Raw genomic sequence first — 13,816 nt, 5'->3', positions numbered from 1 at the left:
CACCTTTTCTTTAGTTTATTCAGTAGAGTTGTACATGCATTCCCCTTTGACGCGACTACTTCAGTTTAAATCTTATTTATCATCTGGGCTGCCCTGATCATTTATAGGTCCGACATGATTTAGAGTACATTCAGATATTACAGCTATTTAACCAAAAAGGTATTGTTTACTCGGCTTGCCACCTAAATTATACACAATAAAATCCACTACTTCTCTTTGGTCAAACATAACACGTCACATTAACACTCGGCCTGGTGAGATAATCTGTCTTCTGCTGTCGTACTGTAGATTTACATGACAGTGTACTGTACAGATTAAGGCAAGTCAAGTGAAATCAAACGGGACACAGAGAGGAGACGGGTATTTCAAACAACTGAAAGAGGGATGGACGGTGGTAAAGAGAGTGAGGTGATTGTGAGACAGGTTCGTTCAGATGTAGACGGGTTGCTCCTGTGCTGTCAGCAGACGGTACATGGCTGCAGGCATCGTCTTCATGTGGATCTGGAGCAGAAAGAAGCCAAATGATGAGAATTAAAAAAACAGACATTTATTTAAAAAGCAACGGACGACTTTCACGCATGAATTATTTTTGTTTTATTGTTTCTTATACAATAACACTAATTCTAAGCCCACAATAAAAAATGTAATTAAATTCAGAGATCACAGGGTTGGTGAAATAATGAGCATTCTCCCTCTGGGGGAACGTGAACATCTGCAACGGGTTCCGTGTGACTATGACCGTGAATTTTTAAGAGTTATGGTCATGAAACAAAATGTTGGTCCAGGGCCCAAACTCATTCCATATCTTCTAGGGAACACAGATACCAGTACGCATTAAAAGAAGGTATTCAGATAATCTATAGTAATAATGGTCGGCACAAACAAATTAAAGCTTATGTGCTAAATTCAGTATAATGTACATTTCCACAACACTAATTATATCAGTACAGAGTTTTCAGTCAATAATTATGTCCAGTTGCTTAAACTTTGTCAAGGAAGCTTAACATTTCCCGCAGATGTTACAAACCAAAAGATTACCAGGAAACAGAGGAATAATACCCGTTGAGCTCCTCCTCCGTGTTACCGACACGCAACATTATGTAGGAAGTGCTTTTTGTTTGGTTCAAGGATTGATTATCTTTTTAAAAAGAGACCTCCAGAAGTCCTCCTACCTCTCCCATGGCGTTCGACAGAATCTGAACGATCTTCTCGTGAGGCGTCGCCACCACGCTCTGGCTGTTGATCTCGATGATGCGGTGACCCACGCGGACGCCTCCTCTCTCCGCGATGCCTCCCCTCATCAGGCTGCAGATCTGTGCAAGTTTAAAAAGACGGGGGAGGTGAACTCAAAGCGGAAAGCCTCCGGCAACGACAGCTGTGAGAGGATACTTTTTCCAGCTACCAGTGACAGTAACTGAGACTAATCATGTAAAAACTCTTAAATGTGTCCTTGAAGATAATCACAACAATCACGGCTCCGTGTCTGTTGTTAGGAACTCTGCTTTTAGAGCGCTGTTAACAAAATAAAAGCTCTTCAGTCATTAGAAAGGAGGGAAGAGATCAGCCCTCATACTCACGATGCCATTCTGGACGCTGAAGCCCAGCTGGTATCTGAGGTCCGGCCTGCGGATGAGCACCATGGTGACAGGAGGACACCTGACGATGTTCAACTTGATCCTGGACTGAGACTTGAGACCCTGAGGGTAACACGGGAGATACAGATGTGGTTTTACTGTGTTACAACAAGACTTAGAGTCTACAGCCACACCACCAGCTATATATACACACACACACACAAGATAGTAATGCTTATCGTAAAATGTTATATCTTCAAAATTGTTCATTCATTGTTAAAAAACACTCTAAACTGCGTACCTTGATGATGCTCTGGCAGGTGCCGAGCGGTAAACCCACCAGACTCGTCCCATTGATGGTCATGATCTGGTCGCCAATGTTGAGTCGAACAGACTTCTCCGCCGGCCCAGCATGCATCATGCTGGCGATGATGACGGTGGGGAGGATGGACCCCCAGCCCGACTCCACGATCACCACGCCCAGGATCTCTCCTTTCTGCTTCTCAATGTAAACCTGCGAGGAACCACATCCAGTCGTATTAGTGCAACCTTTTTCGGAGGACAGATTGAGCTCTGAAGAGAGCGCTCATCAGAAAGTTTATGAACAGACTTTTCTCCTGCAGGAGGAACTATGGAAAAGTAACATTTACTGTTCAGATTCAAGTCTTAAAAACCTCTCCTGGTGGAGTGGTCATCCAAATTTAAGCATCTCGCGGCCAACTGCACAATTCTGAAAAAAATGCGAGACGACAGCCGGCGTTTAGAGCCGTGAGCGGAGGGAAGAGGTCAGAGGTCAGACCTGGTTGAGCGCATTTGTGTCCAAATATTTATGATAACAGGATTTAGCCTGAATGTGAGGTTAAACCCCTTTGTACCTGCAAAAGTTGCAGAACACATGAATCTCTCCTAGTGAATATTTTATTAAATTCCAGCAGATGTTTAAAAAAAAGGTAAGAATCTACTCAATTTAAGCACAAGAAGTATATGAAAAGCTGCTGTTGACTGTGCTGCCACCTGCTGGTTGACTTACGTCTTTGCAGTTCTCTGACTTGGAGAAGTGGATGAGGTCGTCGTTGTACATGTCCTGAGTGTTGAGCAGGTCGCTGTACTCCCTCTGGCTCAGGTCCTCGGGGTCGATGCCGTTGGCCCTGAGGAACTCCTGGTAGGCCACGCTGAAGGACTGGCCGATGGACTGAGCTATGAGCTGAGCCTGGGAGGAGAGGAAGAGGAGGACGAGGGCTCGTCAATGACGGGTAACCTTTACGGTCACATGTGGGAATTTGGTCTGTGCAGACAAAAGCCCACACATCATATTTTAAAGGCTTGTTTACATTACGCTGAAAGTCACACACGCATCGTATTACAATGTCTGTGAGGAGCCTTATTGACGTGTATGTCTTATCCATACTTACCCTAAATGTAACTCTAAAACCAAGTCTTAAAGGCCCTGACAACATGTTTCCTGTCTGTGCTCTTCATGAGGAGACGTCACATACAGTACTTCCAATTGGTGGGTTGCTTATGTTGAAAGCATAAATGCGTGTATGTAACGTAGCAGATTAGCTCGAGGATCTAAATGTTAAACTCTTAATAAATAACACAAACAATTTTGACTTTTTTTAGCAATGGACCATGTAACCAGATTTCAGAAATGATTGTAGTGAGTAGTGTTATTACTATTAAAACAATGACGAAACCATCGTTGTAATACGCCTCAATAATCCTTTAAAATGGCTTTTCTAATGGCTGGTTCTGCTCCAGGGAAACGGTTTTGAACTCTGTTCAAAAACTCTCAACTTCTCTCTCAGAACACAGAGTGAAAACCTTCTATTTATATGTAATTAGTACCTTTCCTACTCGTTCTATGATATGACTTCATTCACCTTTTTCGACATACTGTTGTATGACTTTTTCAACATACTATAACTTTGTTTGATATACTAAAATACAACTTTTTTCAACATACTATGACTTTCTTTGACAAACTCTAGTTTGACTTTTTTTGACATACTATGCTGTGACATACTATACTATGACTTTATAATAAAACACATTTTTACATAATATATTGTGATCTTGTATTGGCATTTCTATGACTTTCTATTATATACAATCTCATGGGTTTGTTATACTGTCACTATATCTAGACTATTATTGTGACTTTTTTTTCCAGAATACTTCTGAGATTACTTCTGAGATACCATTGAGAGTATCCCGACTGTTCTGCGTTATTGCCTGTTATGGTATTTTCTCAGCTTTTAACTGTAAGGATCCACAGAGGTGGTGAAATCTGCTCAGCACCTCGCAGGATCTCTACACCCAGTGGTGTACGAAGAAAGTCAATTATCAGGGAACCCAATCACCCCGGCCACAAACTCTTCTACCTAATGCCGACCGGCAGATGGTAACATCTGGTCCTGGACCACCAGGCTCAGGGACAGCTTCGTACCACAGGCCAATGAGAACAAAGGACGTTTTGTGTTCTTCAGCTCAACACGACGAAACTATGACCTTTATATACTTGTACCTACTGTTTTACAATACGTTTGCATCTCTGTATAAACATATTTAATACTTCTCATTAAGCAAATGCATTTATTACATTCCTCTCAAATTATAGTTGTAATCTTGCTGTGTACCAAAACTATATTTTATTTTATATACGTTATATTTATTCCTTTTTTAACCTGCACTATATTAAGCCTTAGATTCAACTTTAAGAACGTGTGGGACTTATTTTTTATACTTATTCTATGAGAATCGTTGAAGGAACAACTGTTACTCTGGAATTGTTATGCATATGACAATAAAGAATTTGAAAACTTGAAACTTGAAGTTTTAATGCTATACTATATTGGTTTTTAATAGCCTCTTAACATATTATACTATGACTTTTTAAGTGAACATTTTTTACATATTACCCTATGACTTTTTGACATGCTACTACATATTTTTAAGATAAAATCTCACTTTTATCAACATACTATACCATGACTTTTGATATTTTTAAACAGACTATACTTATGATTATTTTATAGACTTTTTTTCCATACTATGGTGTTTTTATGACTTTTTTCATCATGCTATGGTATGACTTTTATCGACATACTATAAAATGACTTTTTTCACTTTTAATGAATATTATACGATGACTTTTTTCGTCATATGGTGTGCACACAGGGCGGCGGCTCCATGAAGTTATTTCGGGCTGTGCCCGGCCGAGTCCCATATGCCAAGGCCCGGCCATGAGACACTCGCCGGTGAGCTCCCCTCCCAGGTCTGGCTCCAGACGGGGGCCCCGGTTCAAAACGTAAACAAATAAATAAAAAAATACACAAACACTGCTAGCAAGAAGTAAACCCAAATACACCCAAACAGTAGGATTCATATGAATAGTTTAGGATAATAAAACGACAACAGATTAATAATCAATAACTCACATCCTCTGACTCGAAGACATGGCAGATCATCCTGTACAGCCGTCTGTCATCGGGGCTCATGGTGGTTTGCTCAGCTGTCTGGTCCAAGTTCTCCTGTGCGCTGCGGGAGCGCACCATCTTCCCTCGGGCCATCAGCACCACCATGTTACCGATGTCCGCTATGTAGGAGATCGTCCTTAGCGGCAGGTCCATTAAAGACTCCTAGTGATCCAAAAATAAGAGGATGAAATGTCTCTCTTTGTACGAGGACATTGTCCCTCCAGAAGGATTTCAAGGTATATACTGACGAGGCAAGGTAAGGGATGCTTGTTGTCACTTTCTATACCTGAGTGTCTGCATTGAGGACTTTGATCCTCTGCGTGGACATAAACAGATCAACCTCAGCAGTGGCCGGAGCCTCGCCGTCGGGGCTCTGCGCAGCCGGAGAGAAACAACGAGAATAGAAGTGAGCAGGAGAAGCGACAGGTGTCATAACTGTCAAGAGCCATCAAATCTTTAGCATACAGATAAGACTAATGAATAGAAAACACAGACGTCTCATGCAATCTGCACGCGACAAACAAAAGAATACATTTGAAATCACCTGCACAAATGTTCTCCTTGTCTAACATTAGCATTTGACGTCAAATTTCTGTACTTACAAGTCATCTTTTACATGAGATGCACAACCAAAGAGAGACAAAGACACTAAACTAAACTGGCTTACCTTTTTCCTGTTCTTTGCCTGCTTCTGAGCCGCCTGCAACGATCAGAAAGCAGAATAGAGACTCAGAAAGAGACAACAAAGTGTAAGGAAACAGCTTTTTGGGTGGATCGACGACAACCTAAATCGCCTCATTCACTGTCTCCATTCCAAATGCAAAGTTAAGGGATGTTATGATACGTGTGTGTGGGAGGACAGTGATTTGACCGCCTATCACGTCTGACACCAGCAGGCTGCCAGAGGCCTTTGCAGCAAACATGATCAAACTGTTCCTCTTCATCAATGTGACACAAACAAACCTGAGGACAGAGAAGCGGCCGCATGTGTTTCGCCTCATGACAGCTCAGGGTTCGCGTTTGCAAAACATTGGCTTGTGCCACCGTTTGCTCTCCAAATGGTTTCTGTGTCTTTCAAATCAGATCCAAACCGGTCTGCTCCCATTCTTTATAGGTTTAATTCAATCTAATCTTTGACATGTGAAGAGGGTCCTAGCTTCTACGTGGATTCCATTTCAACAGAGGTGGCCTTAATATCGTGTACACTATGTGAAACATACATTCAGCCATCATGCAGCCATGAACATAAATGATGGATGCATGTTTGGGTTTTGGACTGTTGTTCCAACAAAGACAATTAATCACATTTTCAAAATTGTAACATGTACTTTTTTACTCTGTTCTGACATTTTACAGACAAAACAATTAACCGGTTAATCAGGAAAATTCAATCAATCAACAATGAAAATCATTAGCTGCTGCCCTCAACCTATAAAATGTAAAACTCTTGTCGTATTGCCTTGAAATCTCACATCTATAAATGGTGATAATCAGACCTGACACATACTGCTAACTCGTCTGTATTTACTGTGGTCAAGAAAAAAACTATTCTAAGCACTATTGTTGTTGAGACCTTCCCAGACGCTCTTGGAGCAACAGTGGGTCTCATTTCAACCACACACAGCGCTCATCATCATCATCATCATCATCATCATCATGAGGTCAAGTCGAGCTCCTGACTGTGAGTGGACGTCACTGGTTTTTACTCCGTTAGAGGCAGTCATGTCATCTCCATTATTTTATTTCATTTTATATTTGGCAGATATCTCGTGAATCATAATATCCTGCCTGTGGAGCTTTTTTCCTGTTTAATTGTTTATTTATGCCCAGCCTGTGAGACAGCAATCCTCCTCTCTGTCTTTTCCATTCTAAAAAAGTAAAATGTCTCTCCCTCACTATTATACCGTCTCTGAATGTCTCCCTCCCTGTAGGTTCAGATCATAACAGAGGCAATGTCCCTGATCTGTCAGTCAACCACCCAGAAAGCAGAAAGTTTGGCTCAGCTCATGTCCTCTTCCTGCCTCTGACTTCCTTCACTAGACTCTCCTAAATGTCCATCTCTGCCGCTCACGCAGTACTATGTTTGAATGCCATGGTGTAGGGTTGGGTGTTGATCAAAGAAGTACCCAACCAGGATAAACACCAGTACCCCTAAAGATATACATTCTACTATATTAGAAGCATTTAGTTTTGTAAAATGCCACCACTACCGCTTTCAAGCCAGACTTTTGAACATTGTGGTGGCATCTCAGCATGCTGAACTGCCAACTCTGTCATATAAACCGGGTTTGACTTCACCAGAAACTGTATACAAATTAATTTGTAGAAGAACTGGATACAATTAGGATCGAACGCAGGTATTGTTTGACTAGACAAGTTTGGATACTACATGGTACTGGGTTATTACAGTCAATACCTTAAAGCCATTTCCCATCTCTACCATACTGTAAGTCATCTTTCACACTTTGCATTTCTTCTCATGAAACCAGCAAAAGCAACCCATGTAAAATCATATATATATATATATATATATATATATATATATATATATATATATATATATATATATATATATATATATATATATATACACACATACACAGGGTTTATATGCGCTGATGTACTTTAATGTAAGTTTAATCACCGTGATTAACGTAAGAAGGGTTTTCTCTTTGCGTGATGCGTGTGACATCGTGCACTGGGACTGCAGCATAAAGCAGGGTTACAGTCTCCAGGGCATCACAGCCTTGCTCAACAATTTACATAACATCCATTGGAGCTGAGGAGAAAAAATCCTGTATGACTGTAGATCCGGAGCAGTGATGCGTGGATGATGCATCGTGCACAAACCCAGTGACTCTTTGCCTGCTGGCTATGTTGCCTGCTGAGGGTTTCTGACTTTAAAAAGACCCAAATATGAAGCGAACCTCTGTTACATCACTGATGATCTGAAGTGTGTTAGAAAATCTACCTCCAAACCGAGGAGAAGTGGATTTGATCTTAGAGCTCCTTGATGTCTATTGCAAGCTTTGCAAGTGTCTATCATATTATAGAGAACAGTGTGTAAGTGAACCGAGTGTCCTGGGCTTCCTTCACTACGATATGACTGCAGGAAGAAATCAAATAGGCTGCAGTGTGCTCTCACCCGGACTCTGCTCATGGCTTCCTGTGCCTGCTGCATGCGGGCGCTCTTTGTGGGTGTCCTTTCTGACAGCAGGTGGGTGCAGCCCAGGTAGGTCGCGGCAAAGATGATGCCGTCAATCAGGTCTTCAGGGTCGCATGGTCCCGGTACTGCATGAACCAAAAGCACTTTTACACACGAGTACGTGCTAGCGCGCAAGCAGACCGATCAAAAATACATTTTAAATACGAGAACACAATGATGAACAACATTGTCAACAGATGGAAAGAAGAAGAAGAAGAAGAGCTGAGAAGGACATTATGATGTTCATATGCGAGTCCACTCACCATCCACAAATGTTGGAAATGGAGGAAGAGATCTGCGAAGCTGAGAAGGCAAAAAAAAAAGAGAGGAAAAACTGTATTACGATCCTTATTTTTTCTACTCGCATACTTCAGGTCTCTCTTAACTCATTTAAATTCTGCAGGATTTTTACCGCTGGCAGCCGCTCAGCCGCTTGAAGATAAACACTAGTAAAAGATGCCTCCCTTTGCCGAATCTATCATCCATGTCGCCATGGATCTCATGAATCACAGTGGTCTACAACTGGACGCCAGTTTTTTTTCCTCCATTTGTTAAAATTTGTGCAAATTGGCAGGACTAAAAGTACACTAAATTAGCTTTTAGAGGTTCCCGTTTGCAACGTACCAATGAATGTGCAGGTTACAAGGTTACTTTGATACTAAAAGAAAAATGTGATGAAGCTCTGGAGCTATAAGGAGCATCTTTGTTTCTACATTTCATGGATGTATGGATGTTTATTCACAAACTCTCACCTCCTGGAGAGTCGGCTGCTGTGGAGGAGACTGTGGCTGAACTTGAGGTCGCGGCCGCTGAGCTAGAAGCTGCTGTTGCTGTTGTTGTTGTTGTTGCTGATTCTGTTGTTGATGTTGGCGTTGGTGATGCTGATTAGGCGGTGGGGGTTGCGGCTGTGTGTATGCATGCAGTGGCCTCGCGGTGTCCCTCTGCTGTGAATGGTGGCCCTGGTGGTGGTGATGGTTGTGTTGGGGCTGGGGCTGGTGATAATGCTGAGGATGATGTGCTCTGGTTGGCTCAGCTCTCGGCGGACTGACCGGCTCCCGGACTGGAACTGATGCATAGCGGGACGGAGACTCAGACCGAGCGGGGGAGTGAGGAGAAGACTGAGAGAATGAAACGGAGAAGAAAACAACTCAGCTGGCACCTTATTCCAATGATACATGATTCAGGATTTGGGCATCAATCCAACATGAAATGAAATGAGAGCCAGGGATGTAAATCTTGTTGTAAAACTTCCCGCAAGCAATGAAATCTAATTGAATTCTTGCAACACTGCGGACCTCCCTGGGCAATGTCACTCATCAGCACAGTCTTAAAAGTATAGTTTAACATTTTGAGTGAGACATAAGAATAGCATTAAGAAATATTAAGAAATAAGATAATAATGAAACCCTAAAATGGTCACTTTGACATGTTTATCCAAACGTTAAAACGAAAGCTCTTGACGCTAAGCATCCTGAGCATTCTTAACGCAAAAGACATGACAACATGACAACTGATATCGTCTTCTCATCTCAAGTCTCAAAAAAGCACAAAAGGAACATTAACAACTGTAACGCAGTTGTTAATGTTCCTTCTGTTAATGCAACTGCTTTTAAAGAGGAAAGAGTGTTCAAACTATTCTATTCTTCCCAGGTGCTGAGTCCAAAGTACTGCTACTTTAGAAAAAAGCAACATCAGGTACAGAGGAATGAAAATTGTTTGGATGAGCCAACATAGACTTGAAATGTTGCAATTTTGCATGCGACACATAAGAAATTGTAAAACGGTAGCAGATCACAGTGCTGCGATGATGAGATGTTTTTCATTAAAAACAAAAACAGTAAGCTTTAAAGGGAGACTGAAGTCATACTTACATGGCCAGCTGTAGTCTGCAGTGGGTATACCTCCTCTGTGGGGCTCACCTCCTGCCTCATCACCCAGATCGGCTCCACAGGCTTGTCAGGTGTGTAGGGGGAGCGCACAGTCTTAATCTTCACCTCCTCAATCGCCTCCTTGATGTCTTTAATTGCCAGGATGATGGCGTCTCCTGAGCCCCTCGTACCTTCTTCCTCTTGGAGACCTTCCACATTCCGCTCCTCCTGGGCCTCTCCTGAGCTGCTCTGCCCAGACGAGGGGCTCTTGGCCTGGGTTTCTGCTTGCCTAGGTGGCTGCCTGCGGCTTTTGGGAACGGGACTTTGATCGGCGCTTTCCCCCTCACAGTCAGACTGTCCGTCGTAGTGGTGCAGCCGGCAGCCAACAGAGCGGTAAAGAGGGGAGTGATGGGAGTTGCGGTCTCTGCCCTGTTTTGGGGCATAAAGGGGGCCCTTGGTGGATGGGGAGGATGGAGCCCCTTTTTGTACATTCTCCTGTCTATGGCTGGTAAAGGGCTCTTGGCGGGACTCCTGCTGGACCTCGTTAGACTCAGTCCTCCAACCAGATTGCCTGCGAGGTTCTCTGTGCAACTCGGGGTAGGAGGTCTTAAGGGGCTCAGGAAAAGAGTTGGGATGGGATTTTTGCTCCGAGTACGACTCGTATACAGGCTCTGGGTACGATTTTTGGTGGGACTCTGTATAAAAGTCTGCATAGGTTTTAGGATAAGAGTCAGAGCAGGAAGTGAAGTGAGACAGCGAGCACGATTCGGAGCAATCCTCATCTTCATCTTCCGGTAGCAGGTCATTGTCGGGTAGAGGGCTCATACTGGTGTCCTCGCTGAAGTGGTCCAGCTGAGGGAAAGGTGGAACATCTGGGGACGAAGGAGGAGTTGGCGACTGGAGTGGCGGCGGGCTGTGGAGAGGTCCGTCCATACTGAGTGAGGCAGCGCTCTCCGTGTCGGAACACAGATCAGTGATTTCACTTCCCTGAGCTGCAATGTCCTCCGCTACATCGTCCATCACTTCTTCCTGGACCTCCTCCACCCTCTCTGCACGTTCCTCTGCTCCGTCATCAACTGTCTGCAAGTCGTTATGGCTGCAACCTGTGGTTGAGCGGTGGTCTCCATCATCCTCCGCCTGTTCTTGATCTTCATACTTCTCCTTAGCTTCCTCCAATTGCTCCAATTCCTCCAATTCCCCTTCACACTCCACTTTAGGCTCCTGGAGGTCCTCTTCTGCCATAGCAGGAGGAGCGTGTTGGGGTTGATGTTGCATTTTATGGGTTGCAGGTGAGAGTTGGATGGGGGTGACAACTGCAACAGGACTCTGTTGAGGAGATCCCCTGTCCTGCAATTGGTCGGTTAAGGGATTATCCGATGTGCGTTGCTGTACCTGCACCTCTGCTGGACCCTGCCGCTCATCCACACCAGGTGAAGAGTCCTGCTTCTCTCGGATAGGTTGTCTTTGTTTGTGACCTCTGAGCCTGGGGTTTGGGTCTCCATGACGGCGGTAACGGGTGACAGCGGGGCGGGGTTGCTGAACAGGAAGAGGCTCAGTGTCTCGACTCCCGTCTCCGTCTGGCCTAGAAGCAGCCACCTCCGGCACCTGACCGGGACTCTGAGCCTGGCTTTGGCCCTGCCCTGATGGAGGCCGCCGGCGATGCCGAGGAGGTCCGCGACTTGTGGGTAGGTGGTGTTGGTGAGGAGGCTGATGCTGATGGTGATGATGATGATGGGGATTCAGTTCCCCATCCTGGTTGCCCATCTGACATGGCCTCCAGGACCGACGTACAGGAGGTTCCCCTGGTGACGTCCCGTTGGGCTGCCTGCTCCTAGGAGGCCCCTTGTGCTCCTCGCTGGATGCCTCTCCCTGATACTTGTGGCTCATGGCTGGGGTGTGATCCGACTCCAATTTTCAGAACATGTTCCGCTAGTCTCCAAGAAAACCCCGCTCATAGCACAGCCTGGGAGAGACGGAGACAGGATATGAACAAAAAATGTTTACATGTTTAATTTACACGCATATGAGGTCCGAGGAAACGTTTAAGAGTAAAACAGAAACCTTATAAGTGCTGGATATTGAACATTAATACTATCTTCCAATACTCAAGGCAAATACTAACCAAGACCCAAGTAGTATCTAAACAACACTTGCGTTCCATCCTTTTTGTACCCAGATCTAGACTATTTGTATGGTTTCGCTCACAGCCAATCACCGCATACGTGTGATCAACCAACTACAACCAAACCACCCGCAGTGTGGTGAAGTTCAGCGCGGTATATTTGATGGAGTTCACAGTTCAGCCTGCCAAGATGCCACCAAAATGTTTGCAAGTATGGCTGTACTGCACGCCTGTAGTGTCTGATAAGAATAAATATGGTCGTGGAGGCCGTTTTACACAACTGAATGCTTCCATTCACATGATGTGTATCGAATTAAGAAGGGGGGGGGGGGGTACCAAGTTAAGTACTCTATTGGTATTGACACTGGTTAGATACTAAAGCTAAATACCCCCCCCCCCCCCACCCTAACATATCTCCTACCAGAGACTACAAACACACAGAAAGGAAATATTACAGTGACGTTGGCCATCAGGCCGGGGACTCCCTGTCTCCGTATTGCTAATAGTAAAAACCTAAATCCTCTGGGATTCATCTGGGTGTGCAGTGCACTTTAATCTGGACCACATTCATTCGTCCACCAGCAGCTGGCAGATGGCACAGGACAGGAAGAAAGAAAAGGATGAAGAGGAGGAGGAGGATGAGGAGGAGGCAGGGCATTAGTACAAGGAGTGGGACGTCTCTCTGGTATCAGATCAGACCTGACAGAGAGAGATGGATAGGGCAGCCATCTGAATAATAAATGCCCTCTGTGAGTGAGAAGCCCAGTTTTGATACTTATTTAATATGACGAGGCTATCAGGGTACCCATCAGTTATCACAGGCTTCACCCATCTGAGGTCAACGCGCTGGGAGAGGACACCGGAACGCAATCCTTCTAGATGCTTCAGGAATAATAAAGTGGGTCCAGAGAAGGTCACCAATGGGGACAACTGTGCAGTCTGATTTAAAGAGAGAAAAAGGCTAAAGCTTGTTTATGCTGGCTTATATGACGGCTCAAACGCGTTTCTCATTATTGCTACTCCATATGTCTCACTAAAGCTGCTTTCATAAGTTATGCATCTGACCTCAATGATCAGAAGGATCCATAGATGTGTGACTGTATACATGTGTGAATCAACACATGTCATATTGGATTAAGAGGCAGCAGAAGGTTTACTGATGTGGTTGCCATCTTATATGTGCAGGCAGACACATTCTGGGCTTTTAAAAATCGAACGAGTGGACAGAGAGACGACACAGAGGGCAAAGGTTAATGTGGACCCTGTAATCTGAGCACAAACCACACATTCTGGGGAGGGAACATGAAGGGACGGAGCAGGAGCGAGGGCGGACTCCCAGGGTGGCTGATGTGCCTCTCTGTGCAATGGTTGGGTGACTCTGAGGAGGGGGGGGGGGGGGGGGAGGGGGGGGGTCACAGATGGCCCTGGCAGCGCGGCAGTGAAACGTACAGGCCTGTAGAGAGGAGCACTGTACTTCCATCTGTCGGGCTGCAGTGAAAGCTTACTCACTTGGAGGGGATTTACTAGCCCATTAACTCGCTGATCTTACCCTGACCGACAAGCGCACA

The 13,816-nt window shown here is 44.5% G+C and overlaps 1 protein-coding gene across 1 annotated transcript; it reads right to left on the bottom strand.

The window, feature by feature from the left end:
- Positions 1-5: 5 nt before the first annotated feature.
- On the bottom strand, positions 6-12,013 carry LOC306710941 (uncharacterized protein; the record flags this gene model as incomplete). Its single annotated transcript, XM_079179681.1, has 12 exons — positions 6-501; positions 1,173-1,313; positions 1,578-1,697; positions 1,876-2,088; positions 2,605-2,784; positions 5,015-5,215; positions 5,340-5,426; positions 5,721-5,753; positions 8,199-8,344; positions 8,522-8,561; positions 9,011-9,376; positions 10,130-12,013. The coding sequence occupies 12 exons, from the start codon at positions 12,011-12,013 to the stop codon at positions 430-432; spliced, it is 3,483 nt and encodes a 1,160-aa protein (XP_079035807.1). The 3' UTR covers positions 6-429.
- Positions 12,014-13,816: the final 1,803 nt, after the last annotated feature.

This window comes from Pholis gunnellus (genome assembly GCF_910591455.1).
Source record: "Pholis gunnellus genome assembly, chromosome: 18".
In the NCBI taxonomy this organism is placed as follows: Eukaryota; Metazoa; Chordata; class Actinopteri; order Perciformes; family Pholidae; genus Pholis; species Pholis gunnellus.
The sequence above is the reverse complement of the archived record's forward strand: the minus strand, read 5'-3'. Positions and strand labels throughout refer to the sequence as shown.